Source organism: Poecile atricapillus, chromosome 35 (genome assembly GCF_030490865.1).
Source record: "Poecile atricapillus isolate bPoeAtr1 chromosome 35, bPoeAtr1.hap1, whole genome shotgun sequence".
In the NCBI taxonomy this organism is placed as follows: domain Eukaryota; kingdom Metazoa; phylum Chordata; class Aves; order Passeriformes; family Paridae; genus Poecile; species Poecile atricapillus.
The window spans coordinates 2,021,793-2,042,093 of record NC_081283.1 but is presented as its reverse complement, the minus strand read 5'-3'; the positions used below and the strand labels follow the sequence as shown (position 1 = coordinate 2,042,093).

Sequence of the window (20,301 nt, the reverse complement as noted above, 5' to 3'; positions counted from 1 at the left end):
GGGTCAGGGGGTCAGGGCAGGGTTAGGGGGTCAGGTCAGGGGGTCAGGGCAGGGTTAGGGGGTCAGGGCAGGGGGTCAGGGCAGGGTTAGGGGGTCAGGACAGGGGTCCAGGCAGGGTTAGGGGGTCCAGGCAGGGGCAGGGGGTCAGGGCAGGGGGTCCAGGCAGGGTTAGGGGGTCAGGGCAGGGTCAGGGGGTCAGGTCAGGATTAGGGGGTCCAGGCAGGGTCAGGGGGTCAGGTCAGGATTAGGGGGTCCAGGCAGGGTTAGGGGGTCAGGGCAGGGGTCAGGGCAGGGGTCCAGGCAGGGTTAGGGGGTCCAGGCAGGGTTAGGGGGTCAGGGCAGGGTTAGGGGGTCAGGGCAGGGTCAGGGGGTCAGGGCAGGGTAAGGGGGTCAGGGCAAGGTTAGGGGGTCAGGACAGGGGTCCAGGCAGGGTTAAGGGGTCAGGGCAGGGGTCCAGGCAGGGTCAGGGGGTCAGGGCAGGGGGTCAGGCAGGGTTAGGGGGTCAGGACAGGGGTCCAGGCAGGGTTAGGGGGTCAGGGCAGGGGTCCAGGCAGGGTCAGGGGGTCAGGTCAGGATTAGGGGGTCCAGGCAGGGTCAGGGGGTCAGGGCAGGGGTCCAGGCAGGGTTAGGGGGTCAGGACAGGGGGTCAGGGCAGGGTTAGGGGGTCAGGACAGGGGTCCAGGCAGGGTTAGGGGGTCAGGGCAGGGGGTCAGGGCAGGGTTAGGGGGTCAGGGCAGGGGTCCAGGCAGGGTCAGGGGGTCAGGGCAGGGTCAGGGGGTCAGGGCAGGGTTAGGGGGTCAGGGCAGGGGTCCAGGCAGGGTTAGGGGGTCCAGGCAGGGTTAGGGGGTCAGGGCAGGGTTAGGGGGTCAGGACAGGGGTCCAGGCAGGGTCAGGGGGTCAGGACAGGGATCCAGGCAGGGTTAGGGGGTCATGACAGTGTCCAGGGCAGTGACCCCACACCACACAGCAAGGACCCCTTTCCCCAGCTCCTCCCCACAGGGAGGGGACCCTCACCCCCCTCAGCCCATCCCGGCCACAGCACACGGGTGACCAGAAACATTTAATAGTATTTGCGTAGAAAACAGTACAAAAAGTACAAAAACTGGGGAAGGGGGAGGCAGGCTGTGAGGTTTGGCTGCTCTCAGGCACTGGGACCCCCATGGCCAGCAGAGGTGACAATGACAAGACGTGACACTGGCAGTGGATCCCTCAGCGTCAAGGCCTCAGAAATCTCCTTGCAGATCTGAAAAGAGGAGAAATGGGAAGTTTTTTTCCAGACAAAGGGAAGCTGTCACAGCAACAGCCATCACTCATCTCCCTCCTCGTGGTCCCAGATCCAGTGGGACAGACCCCAAATCCAATGGGAGACCCCCAAATCCAACAGTGCAGACCCCCAAAATTCAATGAAAGACCCCCAAATCCAAAAGGACAGACCCCAAATCCAACAGGGAAGACCCCCAAAATTCAATAAAAGACTCCCAAATCCAAAAGGACAGACTCCAAATCCAATGGGAGACCCCCAAATCCAACAGGGAAGACCCCCAAAATTCAATAAAAGACTCCCAAATCCAAAAGGACAGACCCCAAATCCAATGGGAGACCCCCAAATCCAACCCAAAATTCAATGAAAGACCCCCCAAATCCAAAAGGACAGACCCCAAATCCAATGGGAGACCCCCAAAATTCAATGAAAGACCCTCAAATCCAAAAGGACAGACCCCAAATCCAATGGGAGACCCCCAAATCCAATGGGAGACCCCCAAAATTCAATGAAAGACCCCCAAATCCAAAAGGACAGACCCCAAATCCAACGGGCCAGACCCCCAAAATTCAACTAAAGACCCCCAAATCCAACAGGAGACCCCTAAATCCGTTATCAGAGCCAGAAGGCCCCACTTGGGGTCCTTTTTGGGGGCACTCACCGCTCCGACGGATCCGCTCTCCCCGCCGGGCGCTTTCCATCCCCTCCACGAACTGCTCGAAGACCCTCACGTAAGGGGCCAGGCTTGTCTTCCTATAGTCTGGAGGATTTGGGGAGTGGGCAGGAGCAGGAGTGGGTGCTGGGGACCCCAAAACTCCAACCCTGAGCTCCAGACCCCAACCCTGACACCCCAAGCCCTGATCCTAACCCCCCAAACCCAAACCCTAAACTCCAAAACCACAGCCTTGAACCCCAAACCCTGGCCCTGACCGCAAACTCATCCCTTGATCCCAAACCCCATCCCTGACCCCAAACCCCATCCCTGACCCCTAATCCCATCCCTTTACCCCAAACCCCATCCCTGACCCCAAACCCCATCCTTTTACCCCAAACACCATCCCTGACCCCTAATCCCATCCATCTACCCCAAACCCCTTCCATTTATCCCAAACCCCATCCATTTATCCAAAACCCCATCCCTGACCCCAAACCCCATCCCTGACCCCAAACCCCATCCATTTACCCCAAACCTTATCCTTTTACCCCAAACCCCATCCCTGACCCCAAACCCCATCCCTTTACCCCAAACCCCATCCCTGACCCCAAACCCCATCCTTTTACCCCAAACCCCATCCTTTTACCCCAAACCCCATCCCTTTACCCCAAACCCCATCCCTTTACCCCAAACCCCATCCTTTTCCCCCAAACCCCATCCCTTTACCCCAAACCCCATCCCTGACCCCTAATCCCATCCATCTACCCCAAACCCCATCCTTTTACCCCAAACCCCATCCTTTTACCCCAAACCCCATCCATTTATCCAAAACCCCATCCCTGACCCCTAATCCCATCCCTTTACCCCAAACCCCATCCTTTTCCCCCAAACCCCATCCTTTTACCCCAAACCCCATCCCTTTATCCCAAACCTTATCCTTTTACCCCAAACCCCATCCTTTTACCCCAAACCCCATCCCTTTAACCCAAACCCCATCCCTTTACCCCAAACCCCATCCTTTTCCCCCAAACCCCATCCCTTTACCCCAAACCCCATCCTTTTCCCCCAAACCCCATCCCTTTACCCCAAACCCCATCCTTTTACCCCAAACCCCATCCTTTTCCCCCAAACCCCATCCTTTTCCCCCAAACCCCTGCCCCTCTCACCCCTCGCTCGCCGTTTCGGCTCCGTCTCCCCGACCTCCTCCTGCTCCCCGTCGCTGCCGGCCGTGTCCAGCTCCTGGCACAGGGATCTGCCGGACACAGGGGATGTTCTGGGGGGGCTCTGGGACCCCCAGGACCCCTCCCCGGTGCTGCCAGCTCACGTACGTGATGGTGGGGACGGCAAAGGGGTCAAACTGCTCCAGTCTCTGCAGGTCCAGCGGCACCGAAATGCGACCTGCGACAGAGCGGGGTCACTGCCCAGCCTGGGCCCTCACTCCTGCCTTTTATATTTTACACATTTTGCACTCAGTTTTGGCTTTCATTTTCCAGATTCTGCCCTCAGTTTTGGCTTTTATATTTTACAGATTCTGCCCTCAGTTCTGCCTTTCATTTTCCAGATTCTGCCCTGTTTTGGCTTTCACATTTTCCAGATTTTTCCCTCAGTTTTGGCTTTCACATTTTCCAGATTTTTCCCTCACTTTTGGCTTTCACATTTTCCAGATTTTTCCCTCAGTTTTGGCTTTCACATTTTCCAGATTTTTCCCTCAGTTTTGGCTTTCACATTTTCCAGATTCTGCCCTCAGTTTTGACTTTCACATTTTCTGGATTTTGCCCTCACTTTTGGCTTTTATATTTTCCAGATTCTGCCCTGTTTTGGCTTTCGTATTTTCCAGATTTTGCCCTCAGTTTTGGCTTTCACATTTTCCAGATTCTGCCCTCAGTTTTGGCTTTTATATTTTCCAGATTCTGCCCTCAGTTTTGGCTTTCATTTTCCAGATTTTGCCCTCAGTTTCGGCTTTTATATTTTACAGATTCTGCCCTCAGTTTTGGCTTTTATATTTTTCAGATTCTGCCCTCATTTTTGGCTTTCACATTTTCCAGATTCTGCCCTCAGTTTTGGCTTTTATATTTTCTGGATTTTGCCCTCAGTTTTTGCTTTTATATTTTCCAGATTTCGCACTCAGTTTTGGCTTTTATATTTTACAGATTCTGCCCTCAGTTCTGGCTTTTATATTTTACAGATTTTGCCCTCCATTTTGGCTTTCACATTTTCCAGATTTTGCCCTGTTTTGCCTTTCACGTGTTTCAGATTCTGCCCTCAGTTTTGGCTTTCATATTTTCTGGAATTTGCCCTCAGTTTTGCCTTTCACGTGTTCCATATTCTGCCCTCAGTTTTGGCTTTCACATTTTCCAGATTCTGCACTCAGTTTTGGCTTTTATATTTTCCAGATTCTGCCCTCAGTTTTGGCTTTCATTTTCCAGATTTTGCCCTCAGTTTTGGCTTTCATTTTCCAGATTTTGCCCTGTTTTGGCTTTTATATTTTCCAGATTCTGCCCTCAGTTTTGGCTTTCACATTTTCCAGATTCTGCCCTCAGTTCTGGCTTTTATATTTTCTGGATTTTGCCCTCAGTTTTTGCTTTCATATTTTTCAGATTTTACCCTCATTTTTGGCTTTCACATTTTCCAGATTCTGCACTCAGTTTTGGCTTTTATATTTTTCAGATTCTGCCCTCAGTTTTGGCTTTTATATTTTCCAGATTTTGCCCTCAGTTCTGCCTTTCATTTTCCAGATTCTGTCCTGTTTTGGCTTTCACATTTTCCAGATTTTTCCCTCAGTTTTGGCTTTCACATTTTCTGGATTTTGCCCTCAGTTTTGGCTTTTATATTTTCCAGATTCTGCCCTGTTTTGGCTTTCGTATTTTCCAGATTTTTCCCTCAGTTTTGGCTTTCACATTTTCCAGATTCTGCCCTCAGTTTTGGCTTTTATATTTTCCAGATTTTACCCTCAGTTCTGGCTTTTATATTTTCTGGATTTTATCCTCAGTTTTGCCTTTCACATTTTCCAGATTCTGCCCTGTTTTGGCTTTTATATTTTTCAGATTTTGCCCTCAGTTTTGGCTTTCACATTTTCCAGATTCTGCCCTGTTTTGGCTTTTATATTTTCCAGATTCTGCCCTCAGTTTTGGCTTTCACATTTTCCAGATTCTGCCCTGTTTTGGCTTTTATATTTTCCAGATTTTGCCCTCAGTTCTGCCTTTCATTTTCCACATTCTGTCCTGCTTTGGCTTTTATATTTTCCAGATTCTGCTCTGTTTTGGCTTTTATATTTTCCAGATTCTGCTCTGTTTTGGCTTTCACATTTTCCAGATTCTGCACTCAGTTTTGATTTTTAAGTTTTTCAGATTCTGCCCTCAGTTTTGGCTTTTATATTTTCCAGATTTTGCCCTCCATTTTGCCTTTCACATTTTCCAGATTTTGCCCTCAGTTTTGCCTTTCACATTTTCCAGATTTTGCCCTCAGTTTTGGCTTTTATATTTTCTGGATTTTACCCTCAGTTCTGGCTTTTATATTTTCCAGATTTTACCCTCAGTTCTGGCTTTTATATTTTCTGGATTTTGCCCTCAGTTTTGCCTTTCATTTTCCAGATTCTGTCCTCCTTTGGCTTTCATATTTTCCAGATTTTGCCCTCACTTTTGCCTTTCACATTTTCCAGATTCTGGAAATTCTCTGCCCCTGCACTGGTGCATAACTCAGCTTCACACACAGCATCAGCAAATAAAAATGAAATTGAGGAGAGCAGACTGGGAGGACGTGACTCCAAAACCTGGAGCTGTAATTACACCATTCACCCCAATACTCAAATAGAATTTTGAATTTAGAAACGCACCAAAACTTATCAAAACGTGAAAACCCCAGGCTCTCTCGCACTGCCCAAGGTGCATCCTTTGACAGCCTTTTTTAACAAATCCCTCCTTTATTCCTTTAGTTCCAGGAGGCTCTCCAGGCTCTCACCTGTTTTGGGGTGGACGCTGAAGGGGCTCTTGAGGAGGTGGCCGAGGCCTTTGCTGACGTTGATGTCGAGGCGGGGGAAGCAGAATTGCAGCATCACCTCCCAGTCGGCGTAGCTGGGCCCCATGGCCGCGGCCCGGCCGCCCCGCAGCCGCTCCAGCCGCGCCCGCAGCAGCTCCCAGCGCTGCACCGAGTCCTTCTTCCTGGGGAACTCGGCCTGCAGCGGCTCCCGGTGCTGTGCTGGCCAGGGTCAAGGCTCATCCCAGACTCTTCCCCGTGTTTTATTGTTCCAGGACCTCATTTACCTTTCCAGGATCTCATTTACTCTTCCAGGATCCCATTTACCCTTCCAGGATCCCATTTACCCTTCTATGAGTGCATTTACCCTTTCCAAGAACCTATTTACCCTTCCAGGACCCCATTTATCCTTTCCAGGATCCCATTTACTCTTAAAAGATCCCATTTACCCTTCCAGGATCCCATTTACACTTCCAGGACCACATTTACCCTTCTAGGAGTGCATTTACCTTTCCAGGATCCCATTTACACTTCCAGGACCCCATTTACCCTTCTAGGAGTGCATTTACCTTTCCAGGACCCCATTTATCCTTTCCAGGATCCCATTTACTCTTCCAAGATCCCATTTACCCTTCCAGGATCCCATTTACACTTCCAGAACCCCATTTACCCTTTCCAGGATTCCATTTACACTTCCAGGACCCCATTTACCCTTCTAGGAGTGCATTTACCTTTCCAGGATCCCATTTACCCTTCCAGGACCCCATTTACCCTTCTAGGAGTGCATTTACCCTTTCCAAGAACCTATTTACCCTTCCAGGACCCCATTTATCCTTTCCAGGATCTCATTTACTCTTCCAAGATCCCATTTACCCTTCCAGGACCCTATTTATCCTTTCCAGGATCCCATTTACTCTTCCACGATCCCATTTACCCTTCCAGGATCCCATTTACACTTCCAGGACCCCATTTACCCTTCTAGGAGTGCATTTACCTTTCCAGGATCCCATTTATGCTTCCAGGACCCCATTTACCCTTCTAGGAGTGCATTTACCCTTTCCAATAACCTATTTACCCTTCCAGGGCCCCATTTATCCTTTCCAGGACCCCATTTACTCTTCCAAGATCTCATTTACCCTTCCAGGATCCCATTTACCCTTCCAGGACCACATTTACCCTTCTAGGAGTGCATTTACCTTTCCAGGATCCCATTTACCCTTCCAGGACCCCATTTACCCTTCTAGGAGTGCATCTACCCTTTCCAATAACCTATTTACCCTTCCAGGGCCCCATTTATCCTTTCCAGGATCCCATTTACCCTTCCAGGACCCCATTTACACTTCCAGGACCCCATTTACCCTTCCAGGACCCCATTTATGCCGACAACCCTCTTTACTTTTCCAGGACCTCATTTACACCTCAGGACCCCACTGACCCCATGTTTTAACCCCATTTTAACCCCATGTTTTATTTTTAATTCCATGTTTTAATTTTAACCCCATGTTTTAACCCCATGTTTTACTTTATGTTTTAACCCCATTTAACCCCATGTTTTAACCCCATTTAACCCCATGTTTTAACCCCATGCTTTAATTTTAACCCTATTTTAACCCCATGTTTTAACCCCGTATTTTAGTTTTAACCCCATGTTTTATTTTTAATTCCATGTTTTAATTTTAGCCCCATGTTTTAACCCTGTGTTTTAACCCCATGCTTTAATTTTAACCCCATTTTAACCCCATGGTTTAACCCCATTTAACCCCATGTTTTAACCCCATTTTAACCCCATGTTTTAACCACATTTAACCCCATGTTTTACTTTATGTTTTAAACCCATTTAACCCCATGTTTTAACCCCATTTTCACCCCATTTTAACCCCATATTTTAACCCCATTTTAACCCCATGTTTTAATTTTAACCCCATTTAACCCCATGTTTTACTTTATGTTTTAGCCCTATTTAACCCCAAGTTTTACCCTCATTTTAACCCCATGTTTTAACCCCATTTTAACCCCATTTTAACCCCATTTTAACCCCATTTAACCCCATTTAACCCCATGTTTTAACCCTATTTAACCCCATATTTTACCCCCTTTTTAACCCCATGTTTTAACCCCATTTAACCCCATGTTTTAACCCCATTTTAACCCTGTTTTAACTCCATGTTTTTACCCCGTTTTAACCCCATTTTAACCCCATGTTTTAACCCCAAGTTTTACCCTCTTTTTAACCCCATGTTTTAACCCCATTTAACCCCATGTTTTAACCCCATTTTAACCCCATGTTTTAACCCCATTTAACCCCATTTTAGCCCCATATTTTAACCCCATTTTAACCCCATTTAACCCCATGTTTTAACCCCATTTAATCCCATATTTTACCCCCTTTTTAACCCCATGTTTTAACCCCATTTTAACCCTGTTTTAACTCCATGTTTTAACCCCATTTTAACCCCAAGTTTTACCCTCTTTTTAACCCCGTGTTTTAACCCCATTTTAACCCCATGCTTTAATTTTAACCCCATTTTAACCCCATGGTTTAACCCCATTTAACCCCATGTTTTAACCCCATTTTAACCCCATTTAACCCCATGTTTTAACCCTATTTAACCCCATATTTTACCCCCTTTTTAACCCCATGTTTTAACCCCATTTTAATCCTGTTTTAACTCCATGTTTTTACCCCGTTTTAACCCCATTTAACCCCATGTTTTAACCCCATTTTAACCCCATGGTTTAACCCCATTTTAACCCCATTTAACCCCATGTTTTAACCCCATTTTAACCCCATGTTTTAACCCCATTTTAACCCCATTTAACCCCATGTTTTAACCCCATTTTAACCCCATGGTTTAACCCCATTTTAACCCCATTTAACCCCACATTTTAACCCCATTTTAACCCCATTTAACCCCATATTTTAACCCCATTTTAACCCCATGGTTTAACCCCATTTTAACCCTGTTTTAACTCCATGTTTTAACCCCATTTTAACCCCAAGTTTTACCCTCTTTTTAACCCCGTGTTTTAACCCCATTTTAACCCCATGCTTTAATTTTAACCCCATTTTAACCCCATGGTTTAACCCCATTTAACCCCATGTTTTAACCCCATTTTAACCCCATGTTTTAATTTTAACCCCATTTTAACCCCATGTTTTAACCCCATTTTAACCCCATTTAACCCCATGTTTTTACCCCATTTTAACCCCATTTTAACCCCATGTTTTAACCCTATTTAACCCCATATTTTACCCCATGGTTTAACCCCATTTAACCCCATGTTTTAACCCCATTTTAACCCCATGGTTTAACCCCATTTAACCCCATTTAACCCCATATTTTAACCCCATTTAACCCCATATTTTAACCCCATTTAACCCCATGTTTTAACCCCATGTTTTAATTTTAACCCCATTTAACCCCATATTTTAACCCCATTTTAACCCCATTTAACCCCATGGTTTAACCCCATTTAACCCCATGTTTTAACCCCATGTTTTAATTTTAACCCCATTTAACCCCACGTTTTAACCCCATTTTAACCCCTTGCGTGCCCTCCCTCCCTCCCCAGCTCCGGGAAGGAAGGATATCCTCCGGGATGAGTGCCAGCACCTTGTCCCATTTCTCGGGGCTGCCCAGGATGTCCTGCCCCAGCAGCGCGTACTCCTCGAAGTATTTCTCCACCACGCCAACCGAGCGCCTGCGGGGAGCAGGGTGGGCTCAGCCCCTGACAGTGCCCACGGGGATGGGCACAAGGGTCCTCACCCACCTGATGAAGGGGTGGACGGGGTGGGAGAGGTTCACCTTCTTCACGGTGTCCGCACCGCCCTGGGGGATAGTGGTGGTCAGTCTGGGGGGTGGGGAGGGGGTGCTTGGCTCCCTAAACCCACCTACTCCAGGGTGAGGAGTGCCCAGACCCCCAAAATCCCACCTACTCCAGGGTGAGGAGTGCCCAGACCCCCAAAATCCCACCTACTCCAGGGTTAGGAGTGCCCAGACCCCCAAAATCCCACCTACTCCAGGGTAAGGAGTGCCCAGACCCCCAAAAACCCACCTACTCCAGGGTTAGCAGTGCCCAGACCCCCAAAATCCCACCTACTCCAGGGTGAGGAGTGCCCAGACCCCCAAAATCCCACCTACTCCAGGGTAAGGAGTGCCCAGACCCCCCAAAACCCACCTACTCCAGGGTGAGGAATGCCCAAAGTCCCATAAACCCACCTTTATCAGGGTGTTGAGGGTGCCCAAAGCCCCCTAAACCCACCTACTCCACGGTCAGGAGTGCCCAGACCCCCAAAATCCCACCTACTCCAGGGTGAGGAGTGCCCAAAGTCCCATAAACCCACCTTTATCAGGGTGTGGGGGTGCTCAAAGCCCCTTAAACCCACCTACTCCAGGGGCAGGGAGTGCCCAGACCTCTACAAACCCACTCTCATCAGGGTCAGGAGTGCCCAAAGCCCCAAAATCCCACCTACTCCAGGGTGAGGAGTGCCCAGACCCCCACAAACCCACCCTCACCAGTGCCACAGGGTGCCCAGACCCCCACAAAACCACTTTTACCAGGGGCAGGGGGTGCTTAGCCCCCTAAACCCACCTCCTCCAGGCTCAGGAGTGCCCAAAGCTCCGTAAACTCACTTTTCCACAGGGTCAGGGGCGGGCAGGGGGTTCCTGGCCCACCTTGCACCCACCTTCACCAGGCTCAGGTACTCCACAGCAGCCGCCCGCAGTGCCGGGGACCATTTCCTCACCGCATCGTCGCACACCCAGCAGTGCACACCCCTCCGGCCCGAGTACACCCACAGGCGGTGCCGCACGCCCAGGTCCTCTGCGGGGGGCACAGATGGGTTTTGAGGGGCACAGGGGCCATGTGGGGACAGGCTGTGGCGACCATCCAAAGATGATGGTGCCACAAATCTGCCTGTCCTGGGTCTGGGCATCGCCGTGGGGCCGAGCGCGTCTCACCCACGAGCGCGCGGTCAATGATGCGGACGGCGATGGTCATCAGCGTCCAGCACTTGGAGCAGATATCGGCCGAGCTGGGGGCAGAGTGAGGGGGGTCAGGTGGACACCCCACACCCCCAAACCTCCCTCCCAGCCCAGAGCCCCCCCAAGAACCTGCAGCACGTCCGGACGTCATCGTAATCTGTCATGTCGATGTCAAAGACCAGCTCCTTCTCCTGCGGCTGGAAGGCTCCCAGGTGCACCGTGTTGTGCTGGTTGGGCTGCACGAGGGATGGGATGGGATGGGATGGGATGGGATGGGATCCATGGGATGGGATGGGATGGGATGGGATGGGATGGGATGGGATGGGATGGGATGGGATGGGATGGGATGGGATGGGATGGGATGGGATGGGATGGGATGGGATGGGATGCGCTCAGCGTGGCCAGGGACCCCTGTGGACCCCCGGTCACGGTGGCCGGGACTCACCCGGTGGGAATAGACGGCCCCGATGTCGATCTTGTAGGGGTTGATCTTCTGCAGCTCCCGCTCCAGCTCCTGGGGGCTGCCGAAGGACTGGAACCGCAGGTACACATCATCCCGCAGGGTGAAGGAGAATTCCCGCAGCTGGAAGTAGTTCTTCACCACTGCAGGGACGCAGGAGGGTCGGGAATGAGGGGGGATCAATGCCTAATCCCCCAAAATCCCCCCATTACGGTCACCCCCAGACTCCACTTCCTGCTCCTCCCGGTGTCCCGGTCAGAGCATCCACCCACCGCCGGCCCCGGTACCCCAAAGTGCTCCGGGACACGGGATCGCGGTGTTCCCGCCCGGTATCGATGCCCCCCGCCCGGTATCGATGCCCCCCGCCCGGTATTGATGCCCCCAGCCCGGTATCGATGCCCCCAGCCCGGTATCGATGCCCCCCGCCCGGTATCGATGCCCCCAGCCCGGTATCGATGCCCCCAGCCCGGTATCGATGCCCCCAGCCCGGTATCGATGCGGCTCCCCCAGCCACTATCGGTGCCTCTCCTCCAGCATCGTGACCCGGACGGTTCTCCCGGCCCGGTATCGGTGCCCCCGATGGTGTCCCCGGCTACACCCTCGGCCCGGTGTCGGCGCCCCAGTTCGGTATCGATGCCCCCATCCGGTATCACGGTCCCCGGCGGAACCCCCTAGGCCCGGTATCGGTGCCCCCGCCCGGTACCAGTTCCCCGCCCGGTATCGGTTCCCCGCTCGGTACCGGTTCCCCGCCCGGAACCGGTTCCCCGCTCGGTACCGGTTCCCCGCCCGGTACCGGTTCCCCGCTCGGTACCGGTTCCCCGCTCACCGCCGCCGTAGCTGAGCCAGCGGCCGTAGGGGCCGTGCGGGAAGAGCCGCCGGTAGAAGACCGGGAGCAGCTCGGGCAGCGCCGCCGGCTCGAACCGCGCCATGGCGGGAGCGGAGCGGCGGGAGGCGGCGGGAAGCGGCGGAGGCGGTGGGAAGCGGCGGAGGCGGCGGAGGAGGCCCGGGGGCCGCCGGGAGATGTAGTCCGGCCCCGAGCCCCGGGGCACGGAGGGCACCGGGGGGCACCGGGGGGCGGGGATGCGCAGCTCGGGGGGAGTGGGAGGAGAGCGAAGCACCGCAGCGGTCCCGGGAAGGAGGAGAGGGGATGCCCCGGGGTCCGCAAGGTCCCGGGGTCTGGGGTCGTGGGGTGGTCCTGGAGCGCGGAGATCCGAGGGGTCCCGGGACCGGGGAGGTCTCCGGATGCGGGAGGGTGGCGGGGTGCTGAGGTCCGGGGATGTGCCGGGATCCGAGGGGGTCCCGAGGCGGGTGGGAGCCGGGGCGCTGAGGTTAGCGGGGATTTCGGGGTCCCGCAGTGTCCCGGGGCGGGTGGGTCCGGGAGCGCTGAGGTCCCGGGATGTCCCGGTGTCCGGGGGTGTCCCGAGATCCGGGGAGGTCCGGGGGCACGGGTGTCCGGGGGGTGTCCCGGGGTCCAAGGGGGCCCCAGAAGGGGCTGTCAGGGATTGTCCCGGGGTCCGGGTGGGTCTCTGGACGCACGGTCCTGGCTGTCCCGGGGTCCGGTAGACCCTGGGGTGCTGAGATCCGGGGGGATGCCGGGTTCCGGGGTGGTCCCAGCATCAGGGAGAGTCCCGGGGCAGCCTCGTGATCCGGCGGGCTCCCGGGGCGGGGGGGGCTCGGGGATGTTCCGGGGTCCGCGGTGGTCCCGGGGTCCCGTGGCTCCCCGGGAGGGCAGCGCAGCCGTGCGGGAACTCCCGGGCGCTGCCCCGCTCCCGTTAACCATTCCCCGCAAGAGCGGCGGGAGCGAAGCCTCGGGACACATCCCGGGGCACTGCCCGCAGCCCGGCGGGCTCCAGGCGGCAGCACCGGGACGAGCCCCTTAAGAGGACGGGGCGGAGCCGATCCCGCATCCCGGTAGTGCCGGGAGGCCCAGCGGCATCTCCGCGATCGTTGCCCCGGAGTCCGGTAATCAATTATTAACAGAGGCCGGCTGACAAGACCAAGGTCGGGACAAGCCGCTTCTGCTCGCTCCCCAGTCCCAATCCCGGAGCCGCTGCCCAGGATGTGGCTGTACGCGGTGGCGGTGCTGCTGGGGCTGTTCCTGCTGCGGCGGTGGCACCGGGAGCGGCAGACGGTGCCGCGGCTCTCCGAGAAGCACGTGCTGATCACAGGATGTGACAGCGGCTTCGGGAACCTGCTGGCACGGCAGCTGGACGAGCGCGGGCTGCGGGTGCTGGCCGCCTGCCTGACCGACAGCGGGGCCGCGCAGCTGCGGGCGGCCACCTCCGACCGCCTCCAGACTGTCCTGCTGGATGTCACCTCCAGCAAGAGCATCGCCGATGTCACCGCCTGGGTCCGGGAGCGTGTGGGTGATCAAGGTAGGATGGGGCGGCCCCACTGTTGTCACCCTGTTGTCACCCCACCGGCCCCTCTTCCACCTCGCCCACCTGTGCCTGCACAGGTGAGGTGTCGCAGGGCCCTGGGACAGCCCCAGCTCATGCCATCCCCTCTCCAGGGCTCTGGGGGCTGGTGAACAACGCAGGGATCGCCATCCCCACCGGCCCAAACGAGTGGCTGAGCAAGCAGGACTTTGTCAAAGTGCTGGATGTCAACTTGATCGGGGTCGTGGAGTTGACACTGAGCCTCCTCCCGCTGCTGCGGCGGGCGCGGGGCCGCGTGGTCAACGTGGCCAGCGTGATGGGCCGTGTGTCCTTCTTTGGTGGTGGCTACTGCATCTCCAAGTACGGCGTGGAGGCCTTCTCTGACAGCCTCAGGTAAGTCTGACCCGACAGGTTCCATCCTGATTTCCCAATTTGTTTTTCTGGACTTTGTTTGGCACAGTTGTGAACTCCCATCCTCACGCAACTGAGCACAGGTTAAACTCCTATCTGCTGCTGAGGTGTGAACAGCTCCTTTACTGGCATGGAGCCTCCCCTGTGGACATTGCCCCTGCCCAAGATCCTGCAGGATGTGGCCCCTCTGTCCCGAGCTTTGCTTTGTTCCCACCCCATCCAGATGTGGCAGATGTTTACTGACACACTGTCTCAGCCATGTGCCAGGCTGGCTCAGAGTTCACTGGCGTGGTCAGGCTCCTTCCCACGCTTCTGGCACGAGGCTGCATCCCATGGGAGATGTGGGCATGGACACGCTCTGGTGCTGCTCCCATGTTCCAAAGGATTGAATCCCTTCCAGGCTTGAGATGAACAAGTTTGGGGTGAAGGTCTGTATAATTGAGCCGGGCTACTTCAAAACGATGATCACCAACACTGACAACCTGGAGAAGAATTTTCATTCCCTCTGGAATAAGCTTCCAGAGGAAATCAAAGCGAGTTACGGGGAGGATTACTTGAGGAAGCGTAAGTACCTCCCCCAAAGTCTGAGTGATCCTCTTTCTCTCCTGACACGAGGCACATCCCCAGGGCCACGAGGCTCCCATGGGGGGTCCCAGTGCTCCAAAACCCCATGGAGCCACTTGGCTCCGCTCAGCTCCAGGGTCTCAGTGGCATTTTCTGCCTCTGCAGTTGTGTCAACGCTCAAGGTGCTGCAGAAGACCTACAACACCGACCTGTCCCTGGTCACCAACTGCATGGAGCACGCTCTGACCAGCCTCCACCCCCGCTACCGCTACTCCGCCGGCTGGGACGCCAAGCTGCTCTACCTCCCCATCAGCTACCTGCCCTCAGCCTTCAGCGACGCCTTGTTCAGCCTGTTCTACCCCAAATCCGTTGGGAAAGCCTAAGGTGGGGCTGCAGCGGGCAGCCAAGAGCAGAGTGGGATCCAATGGCACATGCTGGGATCCAGAATTGGCTACAGCCAAGGCCACACCGAAAGTCCCTGAATTTGTAACTGCATGTACGTCTGACCCTCTGTCCCCTGCTCATGATGGGTTTGTCCTGAATAAAGACCCCCTGTCCCCTCCTGGCTGAGCTTGGTGTCACTCTCAGGCTGTGGCACTGAGGCTGTGCCTGGAGGCTCTGGCTGTTCCCCTGAGCACCTGCTGTGCTCAGAACTCAGCCCCTGATAAGTTGCCACGGGACTTGCCCAGACTGGCACCCGAGGTATTGACACACACAAGTAAAACTCAGACATGTTCTGACCTGAGCAGATTTCCCTCTAGGCAAAGAACCGAGCAGCCTCTTATACAATCCTCCTCCTCTGCTTCCTCTTCCTCCTCCTCCTCCTCCAGACCTGGCTGTGGGAGGCTGTCCTCCTCCATCACCACATTTGGGGACACTGTCCCCCACCAACACTGGGTGAGAGGGAAAGGCCCAGGGCTGGTGCTGCTGACGGTGTCTGCAGGGTTCCACCAAATCCAGCTCCATGGGGCACGGGGATCCACCTGCTAAGGGCACAGCAGAGGCCCAGGCACAGGGAGTGTTGCAAAGCAAAGCCGGGGATTACAAAAATTAAAATCCAGGAGGACAAAATTCGCCCCGGGTGCTGCCGCAATCCTGGCTCTATAAATGCAGCCCAAATGCGGCTGGCACGGGCGGTGCCGCTGCCCAGGATGTGGCTGTACGCGGTGGCGGTGCTGCTGGGGCTGTTCCTGCTGCGGCGATGGCACCGGGAGCGGCAGACGGTGCCGCGGCTCTCGGAGAAGCACGTGCTGATCACAGGATGTGACAGCGGCTTCGGGAACCTGCTGGCACGGCAGCTGGACGAGCGCGGGCTGCGGGTGCTGGCCGCCTGCCTGACCGACAGCGGGGCCGCGCAGCTGCGGGCGGCCACCTCCGACCGCCTCCAGACCGTCCTGCTGGATGTCACCTCCAGCAAGAGCATCGCCGATGTCACCGCCTGGGTCCGGGAGCGTGTGGGTGATCAAGGTAGGATGGGGCGGCCCCACTGTTGTCACCCTGTTGTCACCCCACCGGTGCTGTTTCCACCTCGCCCACCTGTGCCTGCACAGGTGAGGTGTTGCAGGGCCCTGGGACAGCCCCAGCTCATGCCATCCCCTCTCCAGGGCTCTGGGGGCTGGTGAACAACGCAGGGATCGTCATCCCCGCCGGCCCAAACGAGTGGCTGACCAAAGAGGACTTTGTCAAGGTGCTGGATGTCAACCTGCTTGGGCTCGTGGAGGTGACACTGAGCCTCCTGCCACTGCTGCGGCGGGCGCGGGGCCGCGTGGTCAACGTGGCCAGCGTGATGGGCCGTGTGTCCTTCTTTGGTGGTGGGTACTGCATCTCCAAGTACGGCGTGGAGGCCTTCTCTGACAGCCTCAGGTACGGCAGCTGCAGCCCCCGGAGCTCTCCCGTGCTGGTCCAGCAGCCCCGGCGTTACCCCGCTGTCCTCACACAGGGTTTTGTGCGTCTCCCCGTCACATTTTCCCCAGAGAGCTTGAGAAACGCTGAGCACAAGCGGGCCGGGAGCGTGGGCAGGGCTGGAGCCGTGGGTGTGCAACCAGGGGAAGGGTTTCAAGGAGCTCTGGAGCAAAGCACTAGAGGGATCCTGGGGCAGGGGGGATGGATTGGTCTGGGTGGTCCTGGGCTCCAGGGTGTCCCAGGGTGCGGGATTCGGGAGTCCAGGGGAGTCCTGGGGCGCTGAGATTGGGGGAGGCCCCGGGATCCGGGAATGCTCTGGGGTCTGGGGTGGTCCTGAGGCACTGAGGTTCAGGGGGGATTCCCGGGTTCCAGAGGGGTTCTGGAGCGCTGAGGTCTGGGGACGTCTCGGGATGCAAGAGGGACAAGGACAAGGCTCCCAAGAGGGGATGCCTGGGGGTGTCACGAGTTCCCCTCTCTCCCCCCCGGTCTCTGCCCTTCTCGGGGCTCCCCCTGACGCCCCCACCTCGGGCAGGCGGGAGATGCGTCCCTTCGGGGTGCAGGTCTCCATCATCGAACCTGGAGGCTTCCAGACGCGAATCACCGACCCCGCATCGCTGGGAAAGGTCTTCTTTCACCTCTGGGAGAGGCTCCCGGCAGAAACCCAGGCAGCCTACGGCCACCACTACCCGGACAAATGTGAGTCCATCCCCACACCTCACCATCACCCCCGGTGACCCCAGCTCCATGGGGCTGACCCCTTTCTGCCCACCCAGACTCCAGGAGCACCACGATGCTTGCACGCCTGAGCAGCTCTCGGCTGTCGCGTGTCACCGATGCCATGACACACGCCCTGCTCTCCCGCTGCCCCCGCAGCCGCTACGCCGCCGGCTGGGATGCCCGGCTCATCTTCCTGCCCCTCAGCTACTGCCCGGCCTGGCTGTCCGACACCATCCTTGGCTTCTTCCTGCCCATCCCGGCCAACGGGACCCCCTGATGGGGACCACCGGGGCGGGGACATGGACAGGGTGGGTCCGTGGGTGTCTCACGCCCTTGAGAAGCGTTCAATAAAGGCGGTGCAATGCTGGGTCTCCGGTCTCGGAGGTGTCCGGTGGCCACTTGGCCACGGTGCTGGTGACCCATCCCACCGAGGGGTCCCGTGGCAGCATCCCGGCTGCTGCCTGCTCCCAGAGCAGCCGCGTACCCCGGGAACCCCCGGCTCGGCTGGCAGGGAACGAGCTGGGAAAGGCAGAGCGGAATTTATCCATCCTCTGGGCACGGCGTATCCAGGGACGGCCCGGCTGAGCTGCCAGGCAACTGGGAAAAGCCGCGCGGTGTTTATCCATCCCCTGGGCTCGTGGGCGGTGATCCCTGCGTCACTCATCGAGCTAATTAAGAGCTGATTAGCGATCACTAGCTGAGGGGCAGGCATCTGAGACTGTGCTCTTGCCTGCGGGACCAGCTCAGCGCTCACGCAGCCCCCAGCTCTGGCAGAGGCCGAGCCGGGGACAGCTGGACCGCGACCCCCGAGATGCGACGGGGAGGGCGAGAGGGATGAGGAGGACCCGGGACCTTGCACAAGCTGCGTTCAGCTCGCCGAGCTGCTTCCCCAGCCAAGGAGGCTTCTCCGAAGTGTTTTCTTTGGCTTAGAAAGAGCTTAGAAAGAGCTTTCTTTGGCAACCCCGGCAGCCCCCGCACATCGCGTTCGGGGCCCGCGTGTCCCCAGGGGCCGGGATGAGGCGTGCCGAGACCCCGGGAGCACTGCCCGAGGAGGGAAGAACGGCAGATCCCACCTCTCCTGACCCTGAGGGAGGCTGAGGGCTCCTGGGCACACATTTGGGGTGCTGAGAGCCTTCGGGCTCATTGCGGCAGGGATGGGCAGAAGGGGCTGAGCCGCCTGTCCCAACCCCGCGGCTCAGCCGGCTTGGAAACACAACCGGCTCCCAGATCTCTCGCTGTTCCCACCAAGATCAGCAGCCCCTGCACAATCCTTGACAGCTCCCAGATCCTGCTCAGCCCCAGAGTTCGGTGTGGAAATTCCCTGACCTGTTAAACAGAACCAGCAGAGCATTGCTTGCCCCAAATCCCCGCAAGCCCGCGGTGGCAGAGCGGCCCCTCAGCACCCCCACGGCCCCAGCTGAGCCAAAATGTGCCCGGGGCCAGCACGAAGCTGCCGAGTTCCTGTTTAGAAGCCGGTCCTGCCGGGGTTGGTACCCGCACACGGGGTCACCAGCTCTGGGCTTGTTGTTGTGAGCCCCGACTTATCAGTGCCCTTGTGCTTCCCCGCTTCCCATGCCTTCCTTCCGAGCCAATTGTTGATCCCGCAGTCTTGTCCGCACTGAAAAAAAGGAGATTTCCTGCAATTGTTTCGCAGGACTTGCAGCCCGATGCAAAATTTTTTGCCTATCAGCCCCCTCCCCAGCGCCGGGGCAAGGCTTGAGCCCCCTCGCTTCCCCTGCCAGACCGCGGGGCAATCACGGCTCGGTGATTAATTACTGCCTGGCCAGAGGTGCTTCTCTGGCGACATCCATCTGCCATCGGCTCCTGCGGGAGCGCTGCCCGGGCAAAGAGTTCAGCTTTCAGCCCTTTTCCCCCGAAGAGAACCCTGAGCTCACCCTGATACCGAGGTGACATCGGGGACAGCTTTGGCAGCTTTGTTATAACCCACCCCAGCCCCGCAGGATTCCCAGTGCTGCGGCAGGACCTGGGATGTATTTTTCCTACAGAAGGATCCAGGCAGGGTCCAGCCCCTGAGCCCGGTGGGGTGACAGTGGAGGGGACGCTCGGGAAGCCTCGGGGACCCCCGTCCATCCCCAGGCATCACCTGCGGCTTCCACACCGACACCTGCCCGGAGCCTCGCGGCTCCCGTCCCCACCCTGCGGCAAAATCAAATGGCAGCCGAGTTCTGGGGCTGGAAATCCAGTCAAATGTCACCCTCGCTGGGCTGTCTCAGGATGTTGCACCACGATGGTCATTTCCTGCCCCGCAAGCGGCCACCGAGCCCACCCGAGCTCCGTGCCCAGAGGCGCTTGAGCTGCCGAGCCCAGAGGATCCCCGCGCTCCCGAGCAGCCCCTGCGCAGCCCTCGCTCGGCCGCCGGTGAGCCAGGACCGTCCCTCCTCCCTCCTGTCCCTTCTCCTGTCCGTCTGTCCCCTTTACCAAGTGTCTGTCCCCTCTCCCATCCGTCCGTCCCTTCTCCCGTTTGTCTGTCCTTGGTCCTGTCCGCCTGTCCCTTCTTCTGTCCTTTACCATCCCTCTGCCATCTCTCTGTCCCTTCTCCTGTCCATCTGTCCCCTCTGCCATCTCTCTGTCCCTTCTCCTGTCCATCTGTCCCCTCTGCCATCTCTCTGTCCCTTCTCCTGTCCATCTGTCCCCTCTGCCATCTCTCTGTCCCTTCTCCTGTCCATCTGTCCCTTCTCCCATCTCTCTGTCCCTTCTCCTGTCCATCTGTCCGCTCTGCCGTCTCTCTGTCCCTTCTCCTGTCCATCTGTCCCCTCTCCCGTCCGTCTGTCCGGTTTTCCATCTGTCTGTCCCGGCTCCCCGCGGCTCTCAGGACCTGCAGCACAGAGAGCTCGGGGTGTCCAGGAGCCCTGGGGGCGCAGGTCCAGCCTCTCCCTGGTTTCGGGGCCGGTGGGTGTCAGCCTGGGTGGGTGCCACAGGCGTGACGCTCTCACGGGGGACACCCGGCTGTGGTCCCGGCTTGCCAGGCTCCGAGT

At 56.6% G+C, this 20,301-nt stretch overlaps 3 protein-coding genes across 3 annotated transcripts; 2 read left to right on the top strand and 1 right to left on the bottom strand.

Moving 5' to 3' along the window:
- Positions 1–1,028: 1,028 nt before the first annotated feature.
- On the bottom strand, positions 1,029–12,298 carry PRIM1 (DNA primase subunit 1). The gene is made up of 12 exons (XM_058861066.1): positions 12,160–12,298; positions 11,319–11,476; positions 11,003–11,109; positions 10,850–10,923; positions 10,576–10,712; positions 9,660–9,718; positions 9,481–9,590; positions 5,874–6,107; positions 3,245–3,314; positions 3,083–3,168; positions 1,923–2,021; positions 1,029–1,243 (listed from the first exon to the last, which is right to left on the bottom strand). Exons 1-12 carry the CDS (start codon positions 12,260–12,262, stop codon positions 1,224–1,226), a joined length of 1,257 nt encoding a protein of 418 aa, XP_058717049.1. The 5' UTR covers positions 12,263–12,298; the 3' UTR covers positions 1,029–1,223.
- A 936-nt stretch (positions 12,299–13,234) lies between these two features.
- On the top strand, positions 13,235–15,248 carry LOC131590756 (retinol dehydrogenase 16-like). The gene is made up of 4 exons (XM_058861050.1): positions 13,235–13,708; positions 13,846–14,104; positions 14,523–14,686; positions 14,852–15,248. The coding sequence occupies exons 1-4, from the start codon at positions 13,393–13,395 to the stop codon at positions 15,067–15,069; spliced, it is 957 nt and encodes a 318-aa protein (XP_058717033.1). The 5' UTR covers positions 13,235–13,392; the 3' UTR covers positions 15,070–15,248.
- A 541-nt stretch (positions 15,249–15,789) lies between these two features.
- LOC131590755 (retinol dehydrogenase 16-like) lies at positions 15,790–17,597 on the top strand. Its single transcript, XM_058861049.1, has 4 exons — positions 15,790–16,153; positions 16,291–16,549; positions 17,121–17,284; positions 17,362–17,597. The coding sequence occupies exons 1-4, from the start codon at positions 15,805–15,807 to the stop codon at positions 17,580–17,582; spliced, it is 993 nt and encodes a 330-aa protein (XP_058717032.1). The 5' UTR covers positions 15,790–15,804; the 3' UTR covers positions 17,583–17,597.
- The last annotated feature ends 2,704 nt before the right edge of the window (positions 17,598–20,301 follow it).